This window comes from Myotis myotis, unplaced genomic scaffold, assembly GCF_014108235.1.
Source record: "Myotis myotis isolate mMyoMyo1 unplaced genomic scaffold, mMyoMyo1.p scaffold_m19_p_11, whole genome shotgun sequence".
Lineage (NCBI taxonomy): Eukaryota > Metazoa > Chordata > Mammalia > Chiroptera > Vespertilionidae > Myotis > Myotis myotis.
The window spans coordinates 20,102,229-20,119,760 of NW_023416315.1; the positions used below are offsets into that span (position 1 = coordinate 20,102,229).

Here is a 17,532-nt window from a genome sequence, read left to right on the forward strand (position 1 = left end):
AAATGATGGTAGCCTGCTGGTGCAGGCTCATATCACTAGACACATATGAAGAGGCAAAATATCATTGATCCAAATCTACCAAATTGGACCACATGCATTCATTCATTCTGGCTTCCGTAAGTGGATACTGATGACTTAGAGATGATGTTCATTAACAATAAATCAAAGCAAATCATGTAGTTTAGAATTGAAGAGCAATGAACTACTTATAACCAACTCTACCGATCTACAGATGAGACTCACATAGTTTGCATGATTTGTCCAAGCAGTCATAGAAGCAGAGGTGTGTTTAGGACCCAACTTTTCTGACTTCTGCTATAATTTCTTTTTCTTTCTTTAAGAAGCTTATGCTCTCCTAGAATGACCAGATACACACACATAACACAATTGAGGAATAAGGCAGCACATATTAGAATCCTAAAGGAGTACATATGACCTAGGCATGCTGGAGATGTTGAGAAAGAAACCACCCTGTCAGTTGGCACAGTCCAGGGAGAAAACAGCAATAGTTGCCATCGTAAATATAACAAGTAGTTATCAGTTAGTAATTGTATCTCCAGTACCTAGCACAGTGCCTGTATGTAATCGGCACTCGATAAATATTTGTAGAATTCCAACTTTAGACCCAAATGTGTGTCAGGCATTGTGCTTTATGCACATACCAGTTCATTTAATCCCCAGAGCAACCCTAAGGAAGAATGCATAGTTGTTGTTCCCATTTTACAGATGAGAAAAATGAGGCCCAGAGAAATTAAATCTCTTACCCAGGGCTATTAAACCTGGTAAGTGGCAGAGCTGGAATTAAAACCTCTCTCTGCTGACTCCAGAGTGTGAAGTAGGAACCACTGAACTATGTGACCAGCTCCAGACCTGAGGGTATTGGGCAAAATTTGGGTAAATAGAAAAGGGCCCGCACATACTGAGTGAGGAAACAGCTTAAACAAAGGCATTAAGTGACAGTGACCATGGGGTGTCTGTATCAGACATCTGGTAGCGTCAAGTGAGAAGACTGTAGAGAAATCCATCTGAGAGGCTGTCCACACCCCTCTCATTCCTGAATTTCTTGACTATGAGCATTTCAGCTATGGTCAAAGTAGCAAAGAAAGATATTGAGGGAAATCATTTCATCTTCTCTCCTTCTGTGCCAGCCCTGAGAGATCATCATGGGATGAGAGACGATATTTAAAATATTAAATCTGATGTAATGTCACTTTCTACTGTTCTGTAACACACTCAAAATCTCAAATGGAATTTTAAATGGCTGATCCAAAATCTGGTACATCTGGGTATTCAAATGCAACCCTGATAGCCTAATTAAGGATCATTTTATTCATTGTCTTCACTGAAAGTTCAGGAAACTGGGCAGATGGTCACCTCATTCCCCTAAATCTGTTCTGTTTATCAAGTCTGTCAAAACCTTAGGAACATGAGTCTTAATGCTGCAATGGAACATCTTGGGGATGAATAATCATTCACAAAAAATGAGAGAAATTTTTTTAATCCCCAACTAGCTGGCTTCATTTTATGTAATTGTAATTACATGTTTACTTTCTTTGCAGCTAGAACAAATCCTAACTCTCTGAAACAATGAATCTAAGAGGCAAATTTTAACATGTTCACAAACACATGTTTAGCATTTTCACAAATTTTAAAGACTATTTTGCTATTAGGTCTTCATTTATTATTACTGAGGGTCTGGCTGTGTCTCTCTGTACATCATGGTGATGGCCCGAGTCTTGGTGAGTGTGAAGTCCGCCCTGATTAGCTGGTTCATGCCCTTCTGTGGTCAGACTCCAATCTTTTTTAACGTGGTGGTATTACAAACCCTGGCAACCACAGTACATAACAAGGAGGAAGTGAAATTGCTTCAAAGAGACCTTTTCCCTTTCTGTAACGGTTTTGAATGTTTGTATTGTTGAGTCACGGTTCCAGGAAGAAAGAAACCACTATGTCTTGGGGGTTTATTTTCCACATTCCATTAATAGACTTGGGGAGGGTGAACAGAGCACTAGAAAATATTTTTTAAAATCATTTGAGTTAAAAGAACTTTTTAAATTATTCACTGTGGTTTAGTTAAAGGAAGTTTAATATTTGAAACAGGGTGAACCACTTTTTTTGTGGGCCAGAGAAAAGTTTTCTCTGCATTTCTTAAGATCTTAATAAGGCCTCCCTGCCCTAAAAGGTTTTTGTAGAAGGAAGCTAATTCTAGTGCATTATCAGTGTGGCCTGTTTTAGCTCATTCATTCATTCATTCATTCATTCATTCATTCATTCACATTCATTCATTAACAATATGTATTGAATGCCATAAGTGTATAAGTCAGCATGGTATGTCCCCAGGGGCACAAAGATAAACTAGGCAAAGTCCTTGCTTTCTGATAGTCCCTGACCTAGAAGGGCAGGTAGGGAATGAGCCTGAGTAAGTACAGGTAGCAGAGAAACTGCTTGGGGTGCTCAGAAAGGGCGGGCTGGCTGAGCTGAGTCATTTTCAGAGCCGGCCAGCGGACCTGGTGCCGGGCTACTCTCAGAGAGATGGATGACTCCGTCATGTCCTGTCCATCATATATTTTCTCTCCTCATTCTACTTTGATGGTTCTCATTTTTTCTCTTCTTTTTTCATGAACCATCTCCTGCTCTCTTACCCCTCCTGATTCACACCAATATTCATTCCCAACTCCTCATCTTCAGTTCTCTGCCCTCCTTTTGGGGGGAGAGGTCTCTGATTTTCAGAATATTAACAGCTTTGTGAGAAACATTTCAAAAGTGTTTTTTAGGTACAAACTTCCAGCTATTAAAAAAAATACATCCTGGGGATGTAATGTACAGCATGGCAACTATAGTTAATGGTACTGTGGTGCATGTTTGACAGTTGCTAAGAGAATAGATCTTAAAAGTCCTCATCACAAGGAAAAACATTATAGTATAGCTGTGTGGTGACAGATGTTAATGAGACTTACTGTGATGATCATTTCACAATATACACAAATGTCCAATCATCTGGTTGCACATCTGAAACGAATATCATGTCCTATTTCCATTTGAAAAATGGCTCCAAAACAAGTGTTTTAATGGCAGCCCAACCCTGGAGGGTGACCCTGCTTTGCGCTAATTGAAGTGCAAGCAAGGAAGGGGAGAGGGAAGCGGTGTCTGCAGGAGGGAAGGGTATGGATAGGAGGACGGCGCCCACTAAACATCTCTCGCCCTTTTCCTTTTCTTCAAATCCATCTGTCTCCCTTTTTCTCTGTCTTTTTCTGGTGGGGAGGTAGATCTCATTGCAAGAGGAGGGGCAGAGCTGGCGAGGTTGGGTTAAGCAATCTTGGCTGGGAGGGAACTGGGCTGAGGCAGAGAAACGCAGGGTCTTCCAGACTGCTCCTGGGGTGGCCTGGGCGGGCGGTGACCGTCCCTCCCTTTGCTTGAGCCCTTATATTATGCCCAGCCTCACGGTGAGGGCTCATCTGCATGTTTTCATTTGACCCTCACAAGGTGGGGGAGGCATCCACATTTCACATGAAAGGAAAGAGGCTCAGAGGTGGAGTGGCCTGCTAGAAAGCCTGGCCAGGACCGCCAGCCCAGGTCTGTCCAACCGGGAAACCATGTTTTCCCTGCTGTGCTGGCCTAGCAGGACCCTCAGGAAACTGCCACCTTCCCTGTGTCCCCACCATTGCCTCTGCTCCCAGGTGCCCCTGTTCCCATTCAGGGGACGCATTTCAAAGGCAACCATAGCGATGCGCCCTGCAAGCCGGCTTCTCTTCTCCAGGTTTTGTGTGCATAGACTCAGTGCCATCCACTTTCCTAGGTGAGAAGCTGGAGCCCAGATCGGCCAAACCTCTGCCTGTTAAAAGGGTCACAGAGCCCTGGCTGGGTTGGCTCAGTGGATAGAGTGTCGGCCTGTGAACCAAAGGGTCCAGGGTTCAATTTCAGTTAAGGGCGTGTACCTCGGTTGCAGGCTCCTTCCTCCCTGGCCCAGGCCCTAGTCAGGGCTCATGCTGGAGGCAACCAATCGATGTGATTCTTCTCACATCAATGTTTCTCTCTGTCTTTCCCTCTCTCTTCCACTCTCCCTAAAGATCAATGGAAAAATATCCTGGGCGAGGATTACCAAAAAAATTATAAAAGGGTTACAGAGCTGGTCAGTAGTAGTAGGATCAGCAAAGCACTAGAAAAAGGAACAGCGTGGTGTAGTTGGTGAAGAGTTTCCCTTTCGAGAGGCCCATCATTTGAAAGGAGAACTTGTGGCCCAGAGCATTGGTGTGCTGGTGAAAGTTAACCATCTCTGGGGTCGGACCCTGATTGGTCGCACCGATTCCCTGAGTGCACACGTTCGCTCTGTGGCTACTGCGCCCTATCAGTGCTGTCCCTGGACGCCCAGTTGGGAAGACACGTGAACCATCAGCGCTGCGGGGCCCGAGGGCCCTGGGACCCACACAGGCATCTTTAGTCAGTGGCGTGTGTGAAGGATCAGGCTTCCTCACCGATCCTGTCCAATAACCAGTCTCCAACTAGTATGTCTCAGACTTAAATGGCTTTTCTTGAGTTGTTTGTTTTTATCGGGGACCCTTGCTTTGCCACCACTACAGGACTCGTCTTTACCCAGACTTCCCCATCCACTTCCCCACGATGCCCGTCACCTACTTTCTGTTCCTTCCCCACTCCTTTCCTAATCACTGCTTCCCCTTCCACCTCACCCCTTATGACTAACTCTCCAGTGAGAGGCAGTGGGGAGGGTGGGAGAGGGACTCTGAGGTTTAAACCTCAGCTTCCCTTGACGAGCTGTGTGATCTTGGGCAAGTCACTTAACCTGTCTGTGCTTCCGTTTTGTCACCTGTCCAGTGGGGATAATAATTATACCTGCCACTTAATGTACATTGACCTTTTCAGTGTTAGCTCCTATCAGTATTATCTCCTTCTGGGTGGCCTTAGCTATACGAACGTCTCCTCCCCTTCTTCCTCACCTGCTGTCCTTGTCCCTTTGCTGCCATAAGACCTCTGCCCTCTACAACTGTCCCATCGTCTTATTTGGCTCCCTCTGAGTCGCCACGAGGCCACCCTCACTCTCACTGTCTGCCTTTCCCCTCCCTCCCCGGCCATCCTTATCCATCCCACTCCCGCAGGCCTCAGTGCATTTCCCTTCATGGACGGAGCAGGCCTTTGGCCTCCATGGACAGGGGAGTGTGCAGGATCCAGGCCTCCCAAGGCTGAGGGCTACTTGGCTACGTTGCTTCTCTTGCAACCCCTCCTCTGGCGTCAGGTGACTTTACTCTGCCCTGGCCCTCCAGGTGCCCAATGTGAGCACCTTGGTTTACTTACTTTCTCAAGTGGAACTGAGATTAGGTGATTGTTTTTGTTCTTTTAATAAGAACAAAATTTATCATCACTTATAAATTATATTTGGGGACCAAAAAAAAAAAATCTTAAAGGTGCCACTGTCCTTGGCTAAATTGCGTATGTACACGATGTGGACTTGACCAGAGCATGCTGGGATTCCCTGCAGCGAGCATCCTTCTGCCCACTCTCGTAGCCTTTCTGATCACTGCATCCTAGACCTGGCCCCTGAGAGGAGGTGGCTAACCCTGTATCATCTCTCTAATCCTTGGGTGAATTTTTCTCTCACTAGGGAGACGATTGAGTGCGGTGGCTTCTTTCCCAGGACAGCATCAGGTGGAGAGCTACACCGGCTTCCTCACTGTGAATAACACTTACAACAGCAACCTTTTCTTCTGGTTCTTCCCGGCCCTGGTAAGCCTGCGCCAGCGCCCTCACAGAACTGCCACTCAAGGGCGGGCTATGCTCCCTCCAGGGTGGAAATGTTAACCTACAACTCAATGAAGAATTGTGGGTTTTAAAATTTATTTTAGATTTTTTTTCTAAAAATAAGTGACTCTGTGGGGTGTTCCTGTTTATGGGCAGGAAACAAATGTTTGCAGAGAGGTCCAGCTTTCAAAGTCCCGCAGCCTTATTAGGAATATGAATCCTGCCACCTCTTCCTGCCGCCGCCTTCTTCCTATCTCTTTGTTGTTTTGTTCTAAAAAATACCCAGGGTAGTGGGAAGCCAACGAGGATAAGCAGTGGGGGACTCCTGAAGTTCACAGGTAATGCATATAAGCATGGCTAAAGGTGGTTGATTTTGGTCTTGGATGGTTGCCCTCTCTGTGGATTTTGCTAGGCCGATTAATATTCCTACACGCACTCCTTCATGAAGTCAGTACCATGAATTGAGCAGTACTCTGTGAAGACACAGGAGAGGAAACTGAACCCATCTACTCTGGACCTTTGGGGGAGGGGTGGAGGATTGAGGTGATCTAGGTTGGCATCCTGGACGAGGGGGCCACTCACCCTCTCAAGTCCATAATACACACAGGTAGGTGTATCCTTGTACTTTACTAATCCTAATAAGCTTACTTCAAGGTCACATAGTTCTTCAGCATGAACAAATCATGTTAGGCTTCTGGGCACTGTTGGGGGTATTGGTAGAGGTGCTGAGATGCATAAACAAATGCTATCCCACCACAGGGTAATTTTCTATTTTTATTTTCCAAATTGGATTTGCTTTAGAAGCCAGAGAAAACAGTGAAAAAGCAGTCCCTATGGAGGATCTTATTTATATTTGCATATGATTTGCATATAGCAGTGCTACATATCTAATGACTGGGTAAATTGCTTAATCCAGGATGGTTTTCCAATTAAATTACTTCTGTTGGTACTGTTGGGTTGTATTTTTAAAATATGTTTTACTGATTTTTAAAAAGAGAGGAAGGGGGAGAGATAGAGAGATAGAAACATCAATGAGAGAGAAACATCATCCATCAGCTGCCTCTGGCATGCCCCCTTCTGGGTATTGAGCCCGCAACCCCGACATGTGCCCTGACCGGGAGTTGAACGGCAATCTTTTGGTTCCTGGATCAATGCTCAACCACTGAGCCACACCGGCATTTTCTAAACTTCTCATTTCTGCTTTCCCAGTCACGGCCTCTGACGGAATTCACCACATAGTTGTGGGTAGGGGGAGGCATGTAAGAAATGGTGAGGAATTCTAGACACTTTTTGGTAGTCCTTAGGCTGTCATCTACTCTGGAAAGTCTTTCCTGGACCCTAGAGAGTTTCTTATCTCTTCCTTGGTGTTACTGTGGAGTGAGGCAGGTGAGGAACCTAGAGCACAAGATTTAAGGAGGGATTCGCTCTCAGGGTTGTATAGATACAAGCTCAGCACCTAGTTGTCTTTCAGATTCCTGTTGGTCCCTCCCATCGGTGGAACCAAACTGGAACCCAGAGGGTGAGGGAGTCTTGTCCATAGAGGTCTGCCTTCCAGGGCACAGAGCAAAAAATAGACCTTGAAAATCAATCAGGAAAACATGCAAATATCCAGCACATCTGTCTTAGGGAGAATTGATAGAAATTAAGACTAGAAATATGACCTAATCTTAACAGGTGGAAATTATCCCTGTGTTCTTGGAAGTCTCTTAAACTTTACACCTTTCGGAAGCCACAATGTACAATTGTGTTTTTAATATCATATTTATTAATATCATTAAGTACAGACATTTATCATGTCTTCTATGTGTCTTCTATTGCTGCTGTACAAATGATCACAAACGTAGTGGCTTGCACAGCACACATGCATTGGTTCACAGTTCGGTAGGCCAGCAATCTGACAGGTCTCACTGGGCTAAAATCAAGGTGTTGGCAGGGCTGCGCTGCTTCTGGAGGCTCTGGGGGAGAGTCTGTTTTCTTGCCTTTTGCAGTTTCTGGAAGCTGCCTGCATTCCTTGGCTAGCGGCCCCCTCCTCCATTTTCAAATCCTACTTTGGTAGGTTGAGTCCTCACATGCATTGCTTTGGCTGACACCATAGTCAGCTTGTCTGCTCTGACTCTTGTCTTTTGCTTCCTTCTTCTACATTGAAGGACCCTTGTGATTACACTGTGCCCACCTGGATAATCCCAGAAACTCCCTGTTATATACAGGTCAGTTGACTAACAAGCTTGATTCTCTCTGCAATGGTAATTCCCCTTTGCCATGGGGTGAACCCAGTCACAGGTTTGGGGGATTAGGATGTGGGTATCTTTGGTGGCCAGACTTCTTTGTAAAATGAATGCTTGAAAAGTTTGCCTAGATTAGTGGTTCTCAATGTGTTCTCAGTGATTCTCACATTTTATTGTATTTGAGAATTACCTCCAACTCCCCCCAGAGACTGTGACCTGAAATTGGGAGAATTAACAGGCAGGGCATGCTTGAGAAATCATCCAGCCTACGGGCCACCGCCCTGTGTTCAGTGTTCCTCACCCCAAAGTGGCCCACACTTCTTTTCTCCAGAAACTTCTAGAGCAGGCAAACCCAGATGGAGGTGGCGCTGTCCCCTGAGTGCCCCCGGGATGAGGGCTAGAACGGGGGACTGAGGAGGCGAGTGCAGCCTGTGGGGATCAGCTTCCCTAATCCTGCTTGGTTTTCCTCTGAGGTCTGCTGGGCCTCAGCCCCCACTGCACTCCCTGTCCCCCCACCCCCACCCTCACCCCCACCCCCACCCCGGCCCTGGCCTCAGAAACTGATTCCTCACTTTCTCTTCTGCTTTGTGGCTGCTTTTGATACCAGTAAGTTCCTCAATGACTTCTGCATAGTGAGTCTTCTCTAATAATGATCCAGATTTGTGAAAACAGGAACTCATGGTGAGGGAAGTGATCTTTTGTCTTGAAAACAAAACAAAGGCCTAGTCTTCTCTTTCTTAGGTTGCCTCTGAGGGTGACTGGCTTTGTCTACAGTGTAGGTGGCACAGGGGGCAGGACAGCTGGTTAGGAACACGGGCTTAGGATCTGCACCCTCTCCCGGTTGCTAGACTGAGCTCTGAAACCCCCACCTCCTGCATGACACAATGGCTGAGCTGTTGGGGTTCCCTCCTTAATTAAATGAAGACCTGGCTGTGCATCTCCTGACCAGATTCTGTTTTGGGGGACCATTCATGTAGCTCTAAACGCATTCAAGATGATCCCAGAAGACAAAAGCTCAAGGCCACCATGACAGGAAGGAAGACGCGGAAGCATAGTGTCCTATTGGATACGATACACCAAGATTCAGGGGAGAGAGGCAGCAATGAAAAGACAGTGCCACTGACAGCTGTCACCTCAAGGCATCCAGGATAGATTGTTCCAAGACCTCCTGACCGGGGCCCACCTGCAGAGCCCCGTCTCTGAGGCCCCAGAGCAGCCATTCCTGCCCAGTCAGTTGGGTCATAAATTATGGAACCGGCCAGTTTGGGTGAAGGAGAAGCAGCGGTCACCCAGATGGGGGAAGAGTTCCTTTTATTTGGCAGAAATATTAATCCGTTGCCTGTCTTGGGGAAGCAGCTGATGTTGTCATCAGGAGAGAAATGACCCCCTAGAAAAGCTGGAGGTAGAGAAAATAAGAGAGCCAGGAAGGATGCCACATTTGTAATATCCTCTGAGTAATTTTTCGGGCTGCTGTTTCTCAAATTAGTTTTGTTTTCCTGTTATTTCTGCAAGACTCCCCTGTTATTGTATACAAATCAGGGCAGAATGGATTCTAGAACTAGAAATTGGTGTGCAGTGGGGAAACAGTCAGCAAGCGAAATGAATAGGCATTTTGCATGGGATAAACAGTATAATGAAGCGAATAAAATGTACAATTATGATGGCTGTTGTTAATTGAACATTGACTCTGTGCTGAACACTGCATTTTTTAAAAATTTAATCCTTTCAAGAACCACATGAGGAAGGAATTATTATCCTCATTTTATAAATGAAGAGGTTACAGAGATTAAATAATTAGTCTCCAATTGCCCAACAAGAAATTGGCAGAGCTGGAATTTAAAACTAGATCTGGGACAGAGAGATCTTTGCTCTTGATGGCCACTCGGTGATCCGGAGAAAACTAGACCCAGAAGACACTTCACTTAGTCAATCAGGCATAAAATCTTGACTCTGCTCCTTGGACCAAATGCGACCTTGGGCACATTTTTTTTAACTTCTTTGAGCATTGGTTGTTTTGTTTGTTTTAAAATGAGGACCAGAATACCTTGTGGACAATGGTTTTGAGACCGATGAGATAATGTTGGAAAGCCCTTACATTGGTGCCTGATACATAGTTAGTACAGCTGCTGTTGTTACTATTTTATTATTATCATTATTATCTTTATTAGTTTTCTCATTATTGGCACAATTTGGGAAATTAAAGGAGACAGGAAGTTGGGGGAGATTCCAAAATGGAAGTAGCTGAATGCCAGGCAATACTGTGGATGAATTGCCACTGGGTAAGGAAATTACAAAGCAGAATTGTGGCTTTTCCACTTTTAAGAAGATAAAGAAGCATGTTGATTTTATTTTATTTTTTTAATTACTATCCTTCACATTGGGAATTATCTAATATTTAACTTTCTTGTAGGAATATAGGTAATTTGTTGGAAGCATTTAGCCTAGACTTACAGATTATTTACCTCAAATGTCATGGAGCCAAAACCTGAGATGTTTAGAGTTGGGCCTGGGCCCCTCCACTAAGGGCCCCTCCACTAAGGGCCCCATCTTGCTCCTCTAGCCACAGGGAATGGCTGGGACTCCTGGAGTCTGAGGATCTGGTGACTGAGAAGGGTCTGTTTCATATCAAGGAGTTAGAAAGGCTGGAACAAGTGAGGCACGGGGCACCTGGAGGCACATTTGAGGTGCTCCCTCCCTTTCAGGATCATGCAGGAGCCCATCTTACTTCATCAGACGCCAGGAAAATCAAGTGCACGGGACCAGGTGCATTTAACACAGTCCACAATCCAGTGCAAGCCAAAGCACAAGGCATTCTCTCTGCAGGTGGGAGAGTGTGTCCCCAGGAGTACCCAGGAGCCAGCGGGACAGCCCCCCTGGTGTGAAGACATGGAATCAGGCTCCACTGGGCCTCAGCCTGTGCTGGGTTCACTCCATCCTGTGGGTGGCAGAAGCAGTCAAGGTGGTGGAGCCCAGTGGCTCCCAGACTGGTGGTGGCTGCTCAGAAATACCTGGGGAGCATTACAAATAGGACAGACTCCCCTGCTGGGTGTCCAGCCCCTCCCAGCAGATTCCGATCCAGTAGGCCTGGAGGGGGGGCAGGGATCGACATTCCTAAGAGCACCACAGTGATTCCAGTGCAGTGGGCTTGAATTTGGGAAGAAAGAACTAGAGTCAGGACCTCGGGATTCTAGTTCTGGGACTGCAGTTACCGGCTATACCACTTAGGACAGGGCATTCATGCTCTCTGAGCCTCCGTGTTCTCATATAGAAATAAACATGTTGAACCTGGTTGATTTCTAAGGACCCTTTCCAGTCTTACCTTCTGTGGTTGACAGTGTTAGTTGGCTTGCCTATAAGACATGCCTAAATGTGCAACCTAAGGTATAGAAACATCCAAGAAGTCCACGTCACGGTCTAGGTTGAGTGAATGAGCCCTTGAATTCTTGGCCTCTGTGCTAACTAGCCTCCAAGAGAGCCGCCAGTGATCTTCGTCTCTGGGTCTGCATGTTCCTCTCTCATCCCCTTCCACATTGAACCCAGGCCAGCCTTTGTGACCAATACATTATAGCAGAAATGATGGTGTGTCACCTCCAAGGCCTCTGAAGGACAAAGCTGCTTTGCCTTGGTCTCTTGGATCACTTCAAGGGAAGCCAGGTGCTAAAGCAGCCATATGGACAAACCCGTATGGGAGGACGTGGGGCCTCCACCAACCTTGGATGAAGTTCTTCTAGCCCAAGTCAAGCCTTCAGGCGACCGCAGCTCTGGCTGGTAACTTGATTGCAACCTCATGAGAGACCCTGAGCCAGAGCTGTCCAGCCAGATACCCCCGAATTTCTGACCCACAGAAAACAGGAGAGATAATAAGTGATTATTGTCTTAAGCCACTAAGTTCTGGAGTCATGTTATACAGCATTCGATACTAACACAGCCTCTTGTCATGGACTTTTGGGCTGTGACTGTGACATCTTGGCACAACTAGAACTTCCAGAGTGGTGACTGCCAGTATTTTGCTACTGGTTTTTTGTTTTTGTTTTGTTTTTTGCTTCTCAGATTCAATTCCCCTCTCTTACTTGCTCTGTGATAATAGAACTTGAAACATTTTCTTATGCAGCAAACATGATATGAAGCTTTGTCAGTAGAGGGTGCTGGAGGGACATTGCAAGAGGAAGTTGGCATCTCTTCCTGTTCCCTTGTCCCGTGTTTTGCCTTCCCTTCACCCTGCTGCCTAGTTTGTCAGCAGTATGTGTGAGGGGACATTCAGTGGCACTTTGCCTGAGCTGGGTACCCAGACCATGAAGACCCTCAGCAGGCACACAGTCCTGGCTCCGTCCCAGGGATGACCACCTGGCTATGGCTCCCTCAACATGGACACCATTCATCTCAGGCCTTTTCAGTGAGCTGGCTTCCTACAGCCCAGCTCTCTCTGCAGCCCTCTTACCAGCCTTGACCACCTACACCCCAAGGGTGGCTTCCCACAGCCCTCCCATCATAGATACCGTGCACTCCTGGTGGTGTGTCACCCTTCAAGCCACTGGGCTCCCAATATTCTGACTTCCTTTGCGCCCCCACCCCCGCCAGCCACAGCCCACCACCTCTGGAGGCTTCTCCTATGTGTCCAGGATTGTTGGCAGTTTTGGGCCAGGCCCCCTAGTGAACTTCTCAGCCACCCAGTGGGCTGTAGCCACCCCTTCTCCAAGGAGGTCCAGACTGGAGCCTTGGGAAGGGCCCCATTCATACTTTATGGGTTTGTCCATCCATGGTACTCTTCCTGAACTCAGGGTGTTCTTTAGAATTCACTTTACATGTCTATGGTTATCCTCCCGTTATAATGAATACGTTTTATATTAAATATTTCCTATTCCCCAGCATTTGCCCAACACTGAGAATGTAGCTCTTCATGCTTGCTCATGGCTGACGCAGGCCAGAGCAAACACTGGAAATTGTAACAGACTTGGAACATTGAAGGTCAATGTTTCCAAGTAAAATAAATAATAATTTTTAAAAAGGAAAATATTTTTTAAAAATATATTTCAGAGAAGAAGGGAGAGAGGGAGAGAAACATCAGTGATGAGAGAGGATCATTGATTGGCTGCCTCCTGCACACCCACACTGGGGATCAAGCCCTCAACATGGGCATGTGCCCTGACAGGGAATTGAACCGTGACCTCCTGATTCATAGGTCAATGCTCAACCACTGAGCCATGCTGGCCAGGCCAAAAAAAGGGACATTTTAAAATTAAAGTTACTGTGGTTTCTATTGTTTGGTTGAATCCTAATTCAGGTAGCCACCCCATTCTAAATCCTTCTTCCCTGCCTGGAGACACCAAGAGCAAAAAGTGTTGTCTGGCCTAAGGAACCAGGAACTGAAATCAGAAGCCAGGGCAGCCAGTCTTTCTGTCTCAGCCTTATTCTGTCCAAGATCATAGGGTCACCTTTTTGTGCTTCATTCTTCTCTCTTGGCAGATCAACATGCGTTGCTTTCCCAGGTATTTGGCAGAAGATGGCTACCCTACAGTTTCTAAGTTTACCTGTCTCAATCAATAGAAATTAACTAGTACTTCTCCTAGGAACATGATGTGATTGGTCCAGTTTGGGTCAGGTGTTCTTTCTTGGGCCAGTGAGCTAAGGCTGAAGGAGCTGGGTCATGTGACATAACATCACCAATGGGCCCTTTCTACTGGTAAACGCAGAGTCACTTTTTAGAGAAAGGGGTGTGGGCTGAACAGATTTCTCAAAATATGTCTTACCCAGAGATGGCTATGAATCCAGTAGCCATACAGCAAAGATTTGGAAGTCATGGACATTAGTTTTCTCTGAACTTTCACCATCTTCTTTTTGCTATGTATGTAGGGCATTAGGGATCTGGAAGAATAGAAGGTAGGTGAGAGAAAACAAGAAGAAAGTAGCTAAAATGATGTTATAGTTCTTTCCATTCATAGATATATTTGGACTGTGCAGAAACCTTTGTGTGCATGATTCCCTTTGAGAAATGAAAACCTGACATAGAGAAGAAAGTAACTAACTCTTTCAGCTATTTCTTTCTTTGCATCTTTGCATCAAGTAGGGAAAGTCAGGCTTTTTCTCCTCTCCCCCTTCCCCTCCCCCATTCCTTCTAAAGTCCAACTTTCTGGCAAGAAGCACAAACAGAAGACATAACTACCTCACAAAGGAATGAGAGGTGAGTAGAAAGGTTAGGAAGGAGAAAGATGGGAAGGATTCTAGTGTGGTGTGAGTTGGCTCAAATAAATGAGACAATTCAAAACTTGACAAGAGCCAGTGGTTTCTTGAGTGATGTAAGGAGGCTCAAAACAAAAAAATTTGAAAAGTTCATTTTCCGTCTGATGGTACAGTGGCAACAATCATAATAAAGGAAGATTTTGTGAGTGGTTAACACCAACCACTATAAGTAAAATTCCTCTGAAAAAGCACAGAATAGCTTAAGCAAGTGGCTAGTATATGCTGGCAGTGTGTGTGTGTAGAATTAAAATGCTATTAAGGTACCTAGTTAATGATTTTAGTCACAAAACCAATTGCTTTAAATAAAAAGCTCTGCCCTGGTGAACACCATTAGTGTAGCAGCTAAAGTATCATCTGAACTGGAATCTCTGTGGCAAAATGGGAGTCCATTCAAACATACTTGGGGGAATTTCAAGACATTTGCTTGGGGTACTAATGACTTCAATTACGATAGAGCACGTTACTTAAACCAAACAAATGATCCGCCTCTGCATATAGAAGTGTGAAGGAAGCCTTAATTAATTTACTAATTGTACTTCTCATCTTAAGTGGTACCATTGATTTTGGTCTGTTGGTGGTTTAGTTGCTGTTTTCTCTTATAAAGTGTGGTGTTTCTTGTTGGGGGTGGGAAGTAGGGGTTGGCTGGAGTATGTACCCAGCCCTGGGCATTGGCAGAAAATGTTGCCCTAATATTTGTCGAGATACCTACGAATCCCTAGAGCCACTCCAATGAGTCCTCTGTAAAATAGAATCATGGTACCCAAGAGTGCTGGAATTGACAAGTCTTTATTCGACACCCTCCCCGACCCCAGTGTATGAGCTTACTGCCTCAGTGATAGGTGTAAGGCCTGAATAGAAGGTTATCTCTACCGTGTTACATAGAAGAGGGCTTGGGAGGATGGATCAGGAGATGGGTATCGCTTGATGAGGGGCAGGGTGAAAGGGAAGACTCAGAGTATCAGGGGATGCTATCCATAGGCGGCAAGTCCAATGGGGCAGGAGGAGTAGTACTAGTTTAGCTCCACTATGCTCGCTTAGAGGCAAGGAGAAAGGAAAAAACACCCGGTTTCTAAGAATCTCTTTATACGCAGAATGTTAAATCAAATAAATGAGTTTTACTTTCTTCGAATGGCAACCTATACATAGGGTCGATTTTTTACCAGCATTGTGAACAAATAATGGAATGCGCTGATGTGAGAAATTGTAAAATTTCCTTCTTTGGGGATTTTAAAAACAAAGGAAAACACACAAAACAAACAAAAAAATAAAAACGGAATAGATAACCTGCCTCCTTCTGGGTTGTTCATTCTGGAGCAAACCCTGAGGGAGTGTATAAGTTCATGAATTGGCCACCAGGGGTCATCAGAGAATTGAAAAGGGCTTCTGAGGCAAAGCCATAGTTTATTGTTCATCAACAAAAAAATTCTGGTTTATGGGACCTGCATGCCCATACTCTTCTGTTGCAAGACAGACTTCTCACTTAAATATTTAGAATTCTTTTTATATTTTAAACTTATTTGTCCCTTCTTTTAATCATCAGTATTTGCTACACTACTCTAACCTATATGTCCTTAAGAGAGATTTGATTTGATTTTTAATTAATATATAAATGCTTATCAGTAGGGAATTACTCATCTTTCAGTCCAAGTGTTAAGCTATCACTAGAGGCATTCTTAAAGTATTCACTATCTTGTCCCTCCATTACTCTCTAATAGCACCCTTTAATCACTTCTTTATATCCCACCTCACCAGAAAATTAATCGATCTAACATTTAGATAACTATGCCAGGCACTGCTGTAAGTGCTGTGATATGTTCACTATTTGAATCTGCACCACAACCATATAAGATAGACATTCTTTGTCTTCTTATTTTTAAGCAGAGGACACTGAGAAACAGAGAAGTTAAGTAACTTGCCCAACGACACACAGCTGTAAAATAGTGTATTTGGAATTCAAACCTTGGCAGTCTGGTGCCAAAATCCATGCTTTTAATCATTCAGTGTCTGACCTGTCCATGAGTGGGACCTGGTCTCTGTCCCCAGCTCTAGGGTAATGCCTATGAGTAGTCTGTGTTATAGGTTTAATGAATGAATACATTGTTGTAAATTCAGTGTCATACTCCTCCGCCAAATGATGATATGCACTGACATGAAGAAATTTTCACAGAAGGTTGATAAGTGAATGCAGCAAATACAGAGTATTATTTATAGCCTGATCCTATTTTTGAATAAAATATTATATAGCATACATAATATTTAAAAGATACGTATATATTTATGTGTGTGTGGGTGCATAGAGAAAAATTTGGAAGACTAAACATATCATGATCATCTCTAGGGAACTTTTGTATACCCCATTTGAATAAAAATTATTATGAATAAGTACTTTCTTTGTAATATAAAATGTTTTAAGTAAAAGTTTTAAAACTTTTGGCAAAAAAAACCAATGCCCTATTTCTCTTGCTTCACACACCCTTGATTTATGGCTTCCAACAGTAAATATTTTTAGTCTTAAATTTTGTAAAAAACTGTAAATGAATTAAAGCAGTTTTTTTACTTCATTTGATCCCAAGCTCTGCGATGTCGCTTTGTTCAGTATGTTTTCATTCACATTTGTTCTTGCCTAATGGATGGGTGGAGAGTAGGGGAAGGGCTGCATTCTCCCGATTGAGCGCTAAGTATATCACCTTAGAATTGTCACCTAATAATTTTATGCCATTCTTATGGAATAATCATTTTATATGTTATTATATTACAATGTCACATTGTATTACAAAAGTCTGCATACTGTGACAACCCTAACTTGGGTTTTTAGCTTTGACCTTGTAAATCTTTATCTTCCAGCATCTGACTTTTGCACGTCATTCCGGATAAGGGCAATATTAGCTCACAGGTCGGTTGGCCTGTCAGGGAAGAAAGATGTGTGCATGGAGTTTCCTTTAAAAAATGGGCTTGTTCAAGGGCGGTTGAACTCCTTCACCTCCTTTAGGAAAGTAAACTTGAGTAGCCAGGGCAGCTGAGGTGAGAGGTGTACATGCAGGTCTCTGAGGGTGTAAGCATCCCAGGAATGCCGTGTCCTGGCCTTCAAAGTGGCATAATCAAGATGTTTGGCACTGAGGTGCTCGGCTTGACTTTGTAGTGTGGCCTCTCAGGATCAGGCTGTTTTTCTGAGAGCTGGGAGCTCCCTCATTGTGCCAGGTCACAGGAAGGGACATGAAAAGCCAGGGAGGATAGGGTGGAGACCAGATGGCCCGGGGCATCCAAGCGGGCAAACCCCCCCATGGTCCTGCCAGATTCTCAGCCCGGCCTGCACCCTGAG

At 44.7% G+C, this 17,532-nt stretch overlaps 1 protein-coding gene across 1 annotated transcript in view; it reads left to right on the forward strand.

Moving 5' to 3' along the window:
• Nucleotides 1–17,532, forward strand: part of CPVL (carboxypeptidase vitellogenic like) — a 103,130-nt gene that overhangs the window by 18,300 nt on the left and 67,298 nt on the right. Inside the window, exon 3 of the mRNA XM_036327747.1 lies at nucleotides 5,615–5,736. Coding sequence (XP_036183640.1) covers nucleotides 5,615–5,736 — 122 coding nt within the window. The remainder of the gene's footprint in view (nucleotides 1–5,614; nucleotides 5,737–17,532) is intronic.